The sequence below is a fragment of the Pteropus vampyrus genome, unplaced genomic scaffold (assembly GCF_000151845.1).
Source record: "Pteropus vampyrus isolate Shadow unplaced genomic scaffold, Pvam_2.0 Scaffold6, whole genome shotgun sequence".
Taxonomy (NCBI): domain Eukaryota; kingdom Metazoa; phylum Chordata; class Mammalia; order Chiroptera; family Pteropodidae; genus Pteropus; species Pteropus vampyrus.
Genome location: NW_011888787.1, coordinates 13,389,971 through 13,405,259, shown reverse-complemented (window position 1 = coordinate 13,405,259; position 15,289 = coordinate 13,389,971). Strand labels below are relative to the sequence as shown.

Below are 15,289 nucleotides of genomic sequence, written 5' to 3'. Positions count from 1 at the left end.
TAAGTTTTGTGACTATTTAAAAACTGTATGTTAGGCATTTTTATTCTCATTTACTGTAGTTATCAGTTGATCTTTAATGGCTAAAGCAGTGAGCTTGCTATGCATGAGCACGAAGTAATACAAGTGAATCGATGAGTCTCTTCAGTGCTTAGTTTCCTCTGGGATTATTAGTTAAGTGATAATCCAGTTTTCACACTGTAAGGTTTTTTGTTGGCATAGAAAAGTCCCTTCGTTCTTTCTCCCCATGCACTTTTAAAAAATGAGTTATCATTTGAGAATCGATGAAATAGAAATCAATTTTTATGCTTAGTATATGAATAGGAAGAGAAAGTGGGACACTGGATTAGGAAGGCAAATTAACGTTTTATGTTTTGTTTTATACTGGCTGATATCATCTGTCAGTTTTTTAAAAATTGTTAGAAATAATGTCTGATGGACAATCTAGAATATGCTTGGGGTTCACTACTCTCCTCAGTTCTACAAGGCAAAAACGATGATTGAGCCTAATGCATACCATTTACTCCCTGATAGAATTTACACCTTGATTTCTTCCATCTTTTCTCCCCTTTTGCCTGTTTCTGTTATGCCTCTTGAGTCCTAAACCCCCAGCTTCCTGCTTCAGCTTTTTGTGCTCTGTTCTCTACCCTCAAAATAGAAGTTAACACTGATACCCAGGAAGGAACCCAAAAGCCTCCTCACAAGCCCAAATGGGAGCTCCCTACGTTTCAGAAACATCCACCTCCGCCATTCTCCTGCCTTCATAATAATCCCTTCCTGTCTGACCAGCCTTGTGTCTGCTGGAGGGCGAGAGTACAGAGTGGGAGAAGCTATCTATCCCTTTCCAGGTGGCTAGCTATTTTCTCACCCTTTCCATTTATTTTCCTATTCGTAGGGGGTTTTAATCTTTATAAGTATTGACTTTGCTTGGAAGTCTGCCTTTTTTCCTTATGCATCTTTACATTTTCTTTCTTCGTCACATGTACTGGGTAGCCACAAGAATCCAGCCTCCTAAGGAGGCTGGAGTGAACAGTCATAGGATGTGAGGCCAACAAACCCCTAGGGTTTTTGTTCTTAAGTAATCCACAGGTTTAAGCGTTCATTTATTGGTCAGTGGTGGCAGCAGCAGCAGCAGCTAGCCTTTACTGAGGGCCTGCCATGTGCTAAGCCCTCTGATAGGTACCTGGCATATTAATCTATCCTCGCAAGACAGGTGCTGGTATCCCCAATTGATGGAAAAAGGAACCCAGACCCAGGTTATTATTGTTCATGACTTGTAATTTTGTTGTTCATGACTTGTAATATTCACTCACTATTTTACTAATTCTGAGATGATTTAGTTTTCACATGGAAGAATAGGACAGTTTTTCAAGACTTCATTTTAAAGGGATAAAGATTAATAATATAGGTTTAGTCAAAAACTAAAGTCGAAAGTTTCTGTAATTTTTGAGAATTGGTAGAGAATACAAACCAACCAATAATTTTCTACAGCCATAGTCCTGTTTATTTTTCCAAGTTTTTTCTTATGGTTTGTTTTCCTTTCCACAACAATGACTATTTATTGAGGATATTCCAAGTCTGTGACACCAGGTCACAACATTTATTTTCTTAGATAGGTGTTAAAAATAACTAGCTATCTTTCCAATTTTAAAAAAATGTCAACTGAATTATTGTTTATACATTATTCTCACGATATAAGACATAAAGAGTATGATATGGTTTTCACTTTTTAAGGTCAACCCCTCGGCCATGCTCTGGCTTCTAGTGTCATCTCAGTGGTAGAATATACCATGAAGCAAGCACTGTTTTGATCAGCTGGATATTTGTTATGTCTTGGCGGTGTATGAACTGTATAGAAAACCTAGTTTGCATTCGGGGAGTACATGACTGACTGTAGGATTCTTTGGAGGTTCCCCCTTTCTCTCTACTTTGAAGGAAATTTCCCTGTGTTTTGTTTGTTTTTGTTTGTTTGTTTTTTTAATTAAAGTATCACTAACATATACTTTGAGGGAAATTAAGAAAGGAAAATTATAAATTGGAAAACTTGAGTCTCTCCCCATCACGGCAGGTGGATGAAGCAAAATGACTTTTCCTATTAGTCTGAGTTTTTGTATAAATCTCTAGCCCCTCAGGGGAAAGATATCAGCTTGGGCAACAATTAACTCATGATTATGCAAAGACCAATTTGCCTAGCCTCTGTTTTTCTCTATTTTTTATTGCCTTGGGCTACCTCATTTCTTATTACCATCTTCTATAAGGGCTAAGGGTTAGGAAAGTGGCAGAGATAATAACAGGAGCCTAACTTATTTTGCCCACTTTACTTTCATTAATAATTCTGTTAGAAAAGAAATTAAGCCAGTTTATTTGGGCAATAGTTTTCTCTTAAGGTTAGATATATAAGAATTTCACAGAAGAGTTCCTAAGTATAGTTATTTCAGGGGCCATTTGGGTTGAATAAATAACATAACAATTGTAATTAATCATAATAATTTGGTTTTATAGCCTTTTTTAGCATATGAAATACTTTCTCATATATTCACACATAGTCTTTTCAGTAGTGCCTGGTCTGTAGCAAGGATTACATCTGGATTGAAAGAAAAAAAGGATTTATTAAATATTTGTCAAATATTGGATGAATAAATAATAACTTTGTGAAATAAGTAGGGTTGGTATTTATGAACACTTAAAATGAGAAAAACTGAAATTTGGTTTTAATTTTTAGCTCAAAATCATACAGATATTAAGTTCTGTCTTTTTTTTTTTTTTTTTGCCACAAACCTCTCTAAAGAGAGGGTGCTATTAAATGTATTCTCGGAGAGCTTTTACTTTACCACAGCAAGGATTTTTTTTTTTTTTTTAAACAAGGCAATAAAGCTAAAGTGTTTTCCGTTGCTGGTCAGCTTCTAGGGTCTAGCCAGCTCTTTATTCCGTTAGAGTAGCCCCTGACTCCTCTTAAACATTCGTTAGTGTTGTGCAGAGCCCTCCTACTTGATGCTGAAAAAAAGACCATGCTAGAAAGTAATGCTTTGAGGAGCCCAGAAATAATGTGAGATGGTAATGTTGCTCTTTTATCCCCCATTCAGTTTTTTTTCTTTCACGTAAATATTCTAATTTACTTTTCATTCTGTGGTACTGACAGGAAGATGCTTACTTTAATTGGTTGTGTGCTTTAATTAAAAAAAATCATTTTATTTGAAAGAATGAAATTAGCGGAATTTCAGTTCATCCAGCAAATATTTATTGATCATTTACTGTGTGCTAGTCACTCCTTGAGGTCCTGGGAGTCAGCAGTGAAAAATAGACAAAATCCTTTATCTCGGAGAGATTAATTATAACGGGAGAGTGACGGCAATACAGCAAATTAATTGTACTATATCAGAAGGTGATAAGTGTTAGGGATAAGAGAACAGGGAAGGGAGACTGGGAATGCCGAGGTGTTTACCATCTCTTCTACCAAGATTTGTTTTTTCCATAGCCTATATAGCATCATCTGACATACTTTATTTACTTGCTTGTTTATCATCTCCTCTTCTTCCTAGCTGCCAGTAGCATATAAACCCTGTGAAGGCAAGGATATTTTTTATCTATTTTGTTCACTGTTGTATTCCCAGAGGACAGAACAGTGCCTGGAATACAGTAGATGCACAGAAAACAATTGTTGGATGAGTGAATTGAATGCATTTTATATAGGGTGGTTAGGATAGATCCTTCTGACGTCTAAATAGAGATGTGTGACGAGAGAGGCAGTATGTCATGTGCCTATTTCGAGGAACATTGTTCCAGACAGAAGGGCCTAGTGTGGCTGCAGCTGAGTAAGCAAAGGGAGAGGAGTCAGATGAGATCAGAGAGGTAACCAGGGACTGTGATGATCATGGAAGGGCGTCGTATGCCATCCTATGGACTCTTGGCTTGTAAGGACTAAGGAAGATAAGCTGTTAGAGGGTTTGAATGATGGAGTGACATTGCTGTAGTTACTACTGGAAATAGACCAAAGGAGGGCAAAGGTAGAAGCGTGAAAACTAGATCAGATGCCACTGCAAAATCTAGGCAAGCGTGGTAGCAAGGGGGTGATGTAAACAGGTCAGATTATGGATTTGCGTTATTTTGAAGTAAGGAAAACAAGTTTTGCTAAATGGGTTGGGTGTGAGAGAAAGAAAGATCTTTAGTTGCAACGTTAAGGATGGAATTGAGCTGTAGAAGATACGGGATCTACCGGTTTGAGGGGAGGAAATAGTATTCAATTTGGCTGTGTTGTGATGCTTGTCAGATATCCAGTAGGAATTGTCCAGTAGAGCGTAGCTAGGTTCCAGTCTGGAATACAGATGTGGGCGGTGTGAGCATATAAGTGGTCCTGAAAGTTTGGATACTAGATGAAGCCATCTAGGCTAGGGAACATGTGTAGAAAAAGAAAAGATCTTAGGACTCAGCCTTTGGGTGTAATATTCAAAGATAGGAGGAAAAACCTGCAGAGGAGATTGAGAAAGAATGCTCACTGGAAGCATTCTCTGAAAGCAAGATGGGAGTGGGGGGGTTGGGGGAGGGAGTGTTTCCTACAGAGGAAGTGATCACGTCTGTCTAAATATAGAAAAATTGATAATATAGCAGAGGCAGTTTTAAGAACAGCAACCTTGAGCAGCAAGTTTTTAACTAAAATTGCCGAGGAGTTGGGAGTATAAAGAAATTAAATAACCAATAGATAGATACACTTGTTTAAGGAGTTCCTAATCATTTATCATGGGAAGATTTAGACTAGATTGACTGATGAATTTAGTAGCCGACTAGTCAAGTACTGTGTTGTTCTCTAGCATAGTAATGGTAGATGAGTAACCTCACTTTTCCAGAATTCACTTGGATAAGCAAGGCTTTGCTTTGTAGAGGTAAATGTAGAACTTTTCTGTAATTTATGAATCTACTTATCTCTAAAATAAAATTACTGGTACTTTTTGATAAAAAATAGATAATTATTTCCCAGAGGCAGAAGGGAATAATAACTATTTCCATTTTCAAAGAACATGAGATTTGTTTTTCACTACTTTTCTGAACTCTGTAGTTTGTCATTGGCTTGTTTGATTTTCTGATTTCGTTTTTTTAAACTTTTCAGGCTGGAGTGAGACAGCTTTATGTACAGATTGACTCTGCGGCCATGTAATGAATGAAAAGAAATTACACTTTTTGGGGGACCGACTTTTCTGGTACTGTACAATCCAAAACATTGTACCTGGCTTTTTGAAACAGAGAAATCATCACTACAGCTCCCCCGCACAAAGTAGACCAGGTAGCTGTGTGCACTCTGCCGGGAGTTCATAGCTAAGGGACCAGAATTAAGATGATCTGTTCTGGACTTTGGTCTTTTGTGCTCTTTCCTCCAAACCATTTTAATTTCTGAGGTTTCTAGTTTTGTTCCAGGGTGTTGCTTTTTTTGTTTGTTTTCTTTTCTTTTCTTATTTTTCCATTTCAAATGTCCGCATGCCCACCTCTCATCCCTAGCCAGAAAGAAATTCAGATTGTGGGCCTCCGATCATCTGAAGTGTTTTCACTGAAGCTGTTGGAAACCACTGCTTTCATTCCCACAAACCAGTGTTATTAAAAAAAAAAGAAAGAACGAAAGAAAGAAATGGAAATGTTTTATATGTAATGTCACAATTGTTGACATTCTTCAGCATAATCATATGTTCGTAAAATTGTTTGTACCTTGCAAACTTATGAACCAAACCATATTGGGTTTTCAAAGTGCCTTCGTCTCAGAAAACATTTGCCAACGTGGAAATTTACCATCGAAGGTCATGTGTATGTGTGTTTTTTTAAATGGATATTCTGTGATCTGTACAAAATAAGACTCTTGTTAGGAATGTATACAGATTGTCTTTTTGTGTACTTCCAGCATAGGTTTAGATATATGAAAAATCTCCTTTTATTATTTTATCTCATCAAAAAATAAAAGGCGTTTTTTGCTTTTTAAATCAGATCCAATTATCACACTAAATTATTTTGTGGACTGTATTTTTAAGACTTTGCAAATGCATCTGTTACATAGACAGTCATTTTCACTTCTTTAAAACATTTACTAAATTCCAAATTTTTATAAAAGCTACTGTGTCTATGATAAACTTTCCTAATCTGTCCTTGCAATTTTTGTGGATTTTATTAGTGAAAAGAAGAGGCAATATAGAATGAAGACAGATATGGTTGTGACAACGTCATTTTGCTTTTTCATTCTTCAAATGCCAAGTCATATAATCTGTTTTCTTGTGCACGTGTTGCACAAATACGATTACTTTTTAGAATCTCAAAGCAGCATTTATTGAATTTGAACTATTGAAGGTATGGATCAAATGTGGTAATATATAACTCTTCCTAACGCAGGTATCTCAGAGGTTAGAAAATGTTGATTTCTAGGTTCTTGCGTATTTGAAAAATAAAATTACAATTTGAGATGATAAGTGCTTGAATAGTCTACTTAAATAAATATTATGTTTTCTGAGGAAATATTGATCTGGATAGACATTTTCTCACTGTACTTCATTTTATCACAATGTAGATTCATTCCCTTTTAACTTAAAAAAATTGAAATTGTCGGGAAGGAATAAAACTCTGCAGAATGGAAATAATTGTTTAGCATGTAGATAGATAATAAGCACTTTTTCACTGATGTGGCAGAAATTGCTATTGACTTTGTCTAAGTTTTAGAGTATCTTTTCTGACCCACAATTTACGAACTATACTGTATTAGGAAAACTAGACTCCTTTCTTCATACTTTTCTTAACTCCTACAGATTGCCTCGATATGTCCTTTTTTGATAGTCTCCTTTTTTGTAGATTAAGTAGTATTTTTAAAATACTTTTACCTACTGCCAGGCAGTTCTAAAGCTAAGAATTCCTGCAGTAGAATGTGTGTAACCGAAACAATTATTGAAATGTTTTAGGAGGGGAAGTATGAAAGGAAATGCCCTTTTAATGGTACTGTGTCTTCTCTGTAAGTGTGAGAAGAATTTGGAAGTTTGCGTTTACTGCCTAATCAAAGCCAGGGCACTTCACTGGGTTTGGGCATGTTATGGAAAATGACAGATCTGGATGAAAGCAGAGAGATTTGGGATGTGTGCCTTTAAAAACTAATTACGTGTAATTGTATTGCTATTTCACATATGGAGATCATATTTGCACTGGCCTGTAAAATTTACCAGTGTGTTTTGAAGTTTCAATTCTGCCTTTCGCTGAGCCCTCCATTCCAAGGGAAGTTTTTGTCAAAATATGCATCACTTTAACTATACTCTCAATACACAAGTGCATGAGGATTTTTTTTTTCTCTGATAAGGGATCAAATGTAAGGCTTATTAGAGTGATATGAAACTCTAATTTTGCACCTGCTACCAGAGATTGCCAGCTCATACCGTTTGGCAAGTTGGCAGTAACATTTATGCTTTAATTAAATGTCTTTAAACCTGTGTGTGCAGCAGTAAAAAATTAGTGAGAGAAAGCAACTTTTTCTTTTCACCCTTAGGAATTACTTTGTCTTATCAATGTGTTCTTGGCACAGATGTATTGCTAAAGTAGATAATTTCACTTGAGAAATACTACTTTGATTAGTGTTATAAATTTAGAATGTCTCTATTGTTGGGCTCAGCTTTGGGGGAAATCTCTGAATATCTGAATATGACTTTGCTAATATCTTCAAAGCCAAAATATTCTATGGTGAACAAATTTGTATTGCTCAGGGAAGGTTTATTTACCAAGTAAGCTTCCCCAAGCAGAAACATACCTATACTAGTTGTCTGTTTCTAAATCTATTCTATTAATCAAGTTTAAGGGCTTAACCTAGGTACAGCTCCCTTATTTTGCTGACTCCTGTGCGCCTTTGTGAAGGACAGCATCTCGTTCATCCGTGGCTCAGTGTTCTCCGCGCCATCGTCCCCATTTCCTGCAGAGGCGTATCAGGAAGTGGTACCCTGCTGGCATTATTTCCCTCGTAGCGAATGCTTCAGCATTCTTCAAAGCCTGCACATATATGCCAGGAACCAGAATACTGTGATTTTTGTGCACTTTGTGAAGCAGCCAAATCATTGACTACAAATGCAGTTGGTCAGAGTTCTCTAATGTTTTTACCTACTATAATCAAATTTATAGATTATTAATATGGTAGCATCCTCTTCTATAATGCTGGGATTTATGAACAAAAATATTCCATTGCTTAACATAGAATTTTACATGTAAGGGGACTGTCCTTCGAAGCAGTCTTGTTCTACCTCTCATTTATTACAGATGAGAAAATCGAGGCCCCCTAAAAACTGTCATTTACTCAAGGTCACAGAGATCAGTAGCAGCAAAGCCAAGACTAGAATCCAGGTCTTCTGACTCCAGGTTGAGAGTTCTTCCTACTTTCCTATGCTGCCTCTCCAGTGTAATATTTGCCTTTCTGTAAATGTGACAAAAAAACATTTGTAAATAAGGACACCTGACCTCCATTTTTGGTACATTAACGCACTTTATAAATGGAGTTTTACTGTCTTATTTTTCATATCTAATTATGAGGTTTAGAATATTATTTCCGTAGTATTCTTTATGGAAGATATAATTAATGTTTTTACTCTTTTTTACTTTTTTACTCTTGTGAAACCAGTTCCTGATTTTTACAAAATTGATGACATCTGTGCATTGGATACTATTAGTTTGTGAGTGAATTTTTCTGTTATTTTGTCCAAGGCTAAATCCAATTTAAGGATTGCTTAGTTTATTTTGTATATGTTCTGTGAACTCTGGCACTTTTTAGAAACCAGGGTAATTCACAGGTCATGTCATTTCAGTCTTGCTGCTTTAGTTTTTAGTCACTGGAGAGCTTTTGAACTTTTTAACATTATTCTCAGAGCCACACAAAATTGGGCATTAAATGTTGTATAGAACAAATCTTTTAATTTAGTAGGGTAAAATTTTGAAGTCTTATCAGAATCTCAAATGCTGAACTGCTACTTTCAACTCCTCATAAAAGCATTACCTTAAGAAAGTTTATTTTTTTCTTTCTGTCACCATCCTCAGAAAAGAAAGGATTTTCCAATTCATAAGAACTTCAGCAAAAAAAAAAAAAAAAAAAAAAAAAATATATATATATATATATATATTTTTTTTTTCTTTAAAGAACATTGATTAAAAGTTTTATGAATGGAAAGATTGTTTTAAGACATTATCCCCCAGAAGCCTTAGTGATTCAGATCTCAGCCATAGAATCAAGACAGACATTGGTTTATGTTTAACCATTTTCTAACTACAAATTATAGACAGAAAGGTAGGGTTTAACCATTATTAAGTGTTCATGTGTCAGGCTCTTTGGCCTTTTTCATGTTATCACATTTGAAATTCTCACATTTCTATAAAGACTTTTGCATGATTTTATGATTGACAGCATTTTCAAATATATTTTCTCATTCTCCTAACATCCCTTTGAGGAAGGAATTCTTAACCCCATTTTACAGACGAGGAAGCTGTTGTGAAAGAATTTAAATGACTTTACTTGGGGATAGCAGTGATAGAGCACAGACTCTAAATCCAGGGATTTTTTTTGGATTGCTCTGTTTTGTGTGTATCATTCTACAATGAGTTAAAGACCCAAGAAGTTGTAGCAGATCTAAACAGACTTTCCTATAACACATCAGTGAACAATCACTATCACAGAATTAGTTGATATGTACACATTGTTTAGACTCATTCTTTCTTTCTATCCTAATGCTGATTTCCTACCTTGCCATTGAACTTAAATTGCAGGCTAAAAAGAGCCATCAGGCTTCCTTTAAGCACTTTTAATACCTTGAAAAGAAAAAGTAAAAAGTTTTATTGACACTCACAGAGTAAACTGTTTAAAAGGGACTGCCCGGAAGAGAGAGTCAGTGCCAGTATGAGTCAAGAGAAACTGAACTGGCCAAGAGACATTAACTTAGTTATTAGAAAATTGTCTTTCCAAATAGTACAAATAATTTTGTGTGGCATGAGAGGAATACATAGGTACTGATTTATAACAACAACAATACATAGACACCTTTTCACTGTTTTTTTTTTTTTTTAAACGCCTACAGCACCTGGTATTCCTAGGTGATCTCCCATCCATGCACTAACCAGGCCCATCCCTGCTTAGCTTCTGAGATCAGGCACGTTCAGGGTGGCATGGCCGTAGACATAGACACTTTTTCAAAGGAAGAAGTCTGTTTCATAATTAGTAGTAACCTATGCTTAAATTTAATAATAGTTAACTTTGAACTCTTCCCACAGCTTTGAAAACTTAGTATTTGTAATTTTGATCATGATGTTGGAAGTCTGTAAAAAAAGAATGACTAATACATCCTATTATCCCCAAACTTAGCATGAATTTACACTTAACTGCTCAGTAAATGTTTGGTTTACTAGTGAGTTATGGATACAACAATAAGGGTTTGCCTGAAGACAGGCAAAACCTGTAATTTTAGTGTTTATTACAAAACACAGCTTTTTAGGGTTTTTTTTTTTTGGCATTTTTGCACAAATAAGTGACTTTTCATTCACTTGGGCCATTTTTTTCCAAGTAGCCCAGTGAGCTGTTCATTCATCTTAATACAGAAACAGTAGAATTATAGAGATGATACTCATTTTGCATGCTGTTGGACAGGAATTTGGCAGAACTGGGACTGGAACCTGGGTCACTTGAATTTTTATATTTTGTATAGCCAAATGAGAAAATACACCTTTGTTTTTATGGAAAGTTGCCATATTCTTATTACTTCAAAGATCTATGTATAACATGTCTTCTATTTCATTTATCCCAGATGTGTTGATGTATCATCCCAAACTTTCTGAGGTATATCTTGAAGGTGCTTCTATAAAAATATAACATGTATTAAGTGATTTAAATATTCCCAGATTAGTTACCTTTTTTCCTTTCTCCTCTTTAAATATTAAATTTTAGTAGAGCTTCCCTATATTTCTTTACTTTTCTTCTCTTTTCATTGTTGCTGCCATGGTAAAACTTGCCCTTTTTAATAGTGGAAATAAAGCTTTATTATGAATTTTAGTTTTTGAATTTTGTTTGTGTCATATATCATGCATCAGTTAGGCTCATTGAAGATTCTATTTTGAACGAGATGTTTCCCTGCCAAGAGTTTGCCACGTAACCCCATCACTTCCTCTAATAGCAAATCCAGTGATATTTTGCCCCAACTTTGTGAGTTTGATAATTAACAAAATGGACCTTTTATATCAGAAATACTGTGAATGAAAATTTGCCAAATCCCTACTTAGTGTATTCTCAACACCCTACAACACTTTACCTCCCTATCTTTAATGGTTTCTAAACATATGGCCAAGTTTGCATTTGGGTTTGATTCCTTTGGTGAAGATGCGACATCAAAACGTTTCTAAACAAGGTTTGATTACAAGGCTAGGGTGGAATGTAAAATTTCGAAGACTATTTGTAATTTGGTTTGCATATGCTAAAGTGAGCAATTATGATCTGCCTAAGTACAATACAACAAATCTGTAATGTATACTTCACTTTTTGCTACTTGAAGACATTCTTGTACACATTTTGTTTAACCTCAGATGTACCTAAAAAGAATAAACAATTGTATCAAAATTCTTCCAATAAAATTTCCTAAAAATCTTTACCTGAATTGTACTGTCTGTTTGATGAACCAAAAGCATTGTGCACTTAAGAGTTACTGGAATAGAGTCTAGAGGACTTAAGGAATGAAAGGGAAGAAACAGGTCTCAGGCCAGGAAACAGCAAAATTCATCGGAGAGAGGAGATACTAGGAGACTGGAAATGTCTTAACACTGTGCAGATCCTCGTTGTGGCTCTTATTCATTTTTGCCTCATAACCATGTCTCAGTATTTATTTCCAGATACTTCCATTAACCCCAGATTGTCCTCGAACCTCATTCTCTGTGGATGTCGTGGCTTATAGGAAATGAAGGTCAAAAGCATATGATGTGAGCCTCCATTATCTTTCCAATTTTTTTCTCTAAATCAGAAGCAATTCTTTTTCAAAGTAAGTTTTCCACAAAACCCCAGATCCCACTTATCCCACCTTCTCAAACATATTCTTATCAAAGCAGCCTCTGTGGTATTAATCTCTGCCACACAATAATGGCTCTACCCTTGGTGTCCGTTGTCAGATATCTTACATGTGGTCTCCATGTGCTTCTTACACTTCCTATCTAACCTTTCCCATAGCTCCTAGTAAAGTGGCTTCACCCTTCCCTATTTTATAATCAAAGGCCATCAGTGACTTGCTTCTTGTCACATTCGTGGCAGAATTTGCCAGCATCTCAAATTCATCAAAGAGAAAAAGTAACATTTATGTATCCCACTCAACTCCCTCCTCAACTACCAATTTCTATCAGAATTCCTTACAGAGTTCTTGGAAATCTAAACATTGCCTTTGCCATCTCCATTTCCTGAATCTCCCATCACAAGGTCCCTCTCTTAATTCCTCTGAAATCTTTTACATTCACCATTTGCATCCCCACTGTCCCATTCCAGTACTTCATTGATGATGGCATGCTGTCACTTGGAGGAACTGTCTGGCTTCCCGTCTATTCCATGCCCAGCTCCAGACACCTCTACTTCAGGCCCTGCCTCCCACATTCCCATCCCCCACCCGCAAAAATAATTCCAGCCATGGCAGGAAGTCCAAGAAATTTCTGCTGAATCAGACCTTTGCCCGGGCCTTTTAAAAACATTTCCCTACCCCTGGTTTCCTGATTCCTGTCTGGTGGCCTCTCTGCATACTGGGCTTTGACCCTCTGGATCGAGAGCACCTGCCAGGGGCTCCCTGCCTTTCTTGTATTCTCTAGAATTAGCCTTAAAGTCTGCAGTAGCCTATTGACACCTCTCAGAGCAGGTTTAAACAAGTTATTTACTATGCTATTTCACTATGCAATCTTTTATCTAGAGTTATTGCTTCCTTCCCCCAAGAAGCCACAGTATGTTATACTAAAGTCCACTTTCAGTCTTCTGGCTCAGGAATCTTGAGTGGCTCCTTAATTAATTGCTCATCAAATATGAATTCCTCTGAACAACTTCAGAAACTCACAATGCTTTTCCTTATTTAATCTCATTACCCATGATATGGGAATAAGCAAACTTCATAAGAACAGAGGAACAGCAAAGACGGGGAGGAGCAAGCAGGACCAAAATAGACATAGATACAATGACAACAATTTAGTACTTTTTATTCTATACAGAAAAACAAAACACTTTTAATGGGACTGTAACTCATTTAAACAATGTCAGCTCGTCCAGCTCTACTTCCAGACTTTTAAAAATCTACCATGAAGTTCAGGCTTAGCACATGCTACTGACATTTAAATAACAGTTCACCTTTATCTGATGAATTCTTATAACCAAGAGGAGTAATAATGGCAGCAGTAAGATAATACTCAAATGCATCGAGACCGGCACTGGTTAGGCAGTCGAAAGTGAACTTGTACTCTTTGTAAGATGGCCACTGCTAAAGCCGACATTTGTGTATTATGTTGTTATTAAAAACAATACAAAAAAAGCATTCCCCAAAGGATTTCCTGTATGTAGGCACATAAATGGTATTTTAAAAGGGTATAAGTAACCAAAAAAATTTAGATTGACAGCTAAGCCTAGGTGCAGCTTCACAGTAGTTAGAACCCTGCCATTTGGCTTAGACTTTTGCAAATATAACCACTTCTAAAATTATAAATAAGGCCTGATTAGCCATCACTGTTTCCCACCCTGGGCATTAAGTTACATCAGACCGTTAATCCACTTTGTAAGACAAAGTCACTACATTTATAGTTATATGAGTTGGAGCAAAACCTTCCCATTGGCTTGCAAAGACTTCCCCAGGCAAACCTGTCCCGGTGGCCAGCAGCTATGGAAACCCACAGGGAGAGTCATGTTAGGTAGAGTCAGGATTTCAAAAAGGTAGAGCAAATGTTGCTTTTTTCCCTGACCCCTCTCCACATGGGTCAAGATGTAGGTAGGCCCAATGATGAAAGTATGAGACACAGCAACCGAGTACGTAGAACGAGTTTCTGGCCAAAGGACCAAAAAGAAGAGCCTAAGGATCCAGGAAGTACCGAGGTCATGGAGAGGGTGCAGTTCAGGAAGCAGCCTCACACTGTCTTACAAACCCCAAGGACCACTTGTCACTACTCATTACCCATGATATGGATCTGATCCTACCTAGCATACCGACAGAATATTTCCATGCCATCACAGGGCAGAGTCACACACTCGCCCACACTCACTCCTACAGGGAAAGTGCAGACATGCCAGGTAACCTCATGTGCTCATCTTAGGGATGTGGGAGGAAACTGGAGGACCTGGGGAAAACCCAAGCAGACATGGAGAGAACGTGCCAATCCAGACAGTGGCCCCCAGCAGGGATCGAGGTTTTTTCATCAACATTGTAAGAAAATGACATTCAAGGACCTACTGTACATACAAGTTAAGTTGCTTGATATTGCCCACGTGGTGTGGTAGCGGATGCTGAGCTCATTCCCCCGCCCCATAATGGGTAAGGGACTTTTCAGTGTCACAGCTGACGTGGCACAGACCACCTGTCCTAGTCAGTCACTCCCCTTACGCCCCGCCAACCAATCAAAATACACTTATGTGAATAAAAGAAAAAGCGATGGGGGCTCAGCCTTTGGATGTGAATCTGCTGAGTGGAGCCAGTACCAATAAACGCTACTTCCTGCTTATTGCCTCGGTGTCCCGTCTCTCTGAGTATCCTGCGACAAGGGCACTGAGGCTCTGTGCTTTTTTCTTCCCTCCAATCTTTTATTCCTCAAGACAATTTCTATTCATCTGACATCTGCACTCTGCTTGCTGTTAAGTCCAACCATCTGGGTTTTTTGGTTGGTCGATTTCCATTTCTCTGCTAAGAGCGTTCATCTATATTCACTAATTCATTCATTCCAATCACCTATCCTTTTCATCTTTGCTTATAGTTCTATGGTGCTTTAAAATCCTGTTAATTCCAATACCTGTGTTATGTTAGGGTCTCCTCCTATTGTGTGCTTTTCTAAAACATGGGTTTCTGTTTCTTTGCATGCTTTATAATATTGTAGTCATTGTTATGTTATGCTGACAGTGTTAAACCTTGTTTTAGCAGGCAGTTATCGGCTGATCATCTTGATTTTATGGAGACTTGCTTTTACATTATGTTAAAAGTTTTGTCCTTAGTTTTAGCACAGATCCTTAGTTCTGGGCATAATCTTTACTACTAATACATGGCCATTCTAGGGATTTGATGGAAAGCCTAAGGTGCTTATCAAGCCTTTTAACTTGTCAAATTCA

At 37.1% G+C, this 15,289-nt stretch overlaps 1 protein-coding gene and 1 pseudogene across 1 annotated transcript in view; one reads left to right on the top strand and one right to left on the bottom strand.

The window, feature by feature from the left end:
• The window catches only part of SLC30A7 (solute carrier family 30 member 7), a 54,327-nt gene extending 47,893 nt beyond the window's left edge, over positions 1–6,434 (top strand). Inside the window, exon 11 of the mRNA XM_011368277.2 lies at positions 5,099–6,434. Within this exon, the coding sequence (XP_011366579.1) occupies positions 5,099–5,146 (48 nt within the window). The 3' untranslated portion in view covers positions 5,147–6,434. The remainder of the gene's footprint in view (positions 1–5,098) is intronic.
• Positions 6,435–10,046: 3,612 nt separating this feature from the next.
• LOC111745531 lies at positions 10,047–10,155 on the bottom strand (annotated as a pseudogene).
• Positions 10,156–15,289: the final 5,134 nt, after the last annotated feature.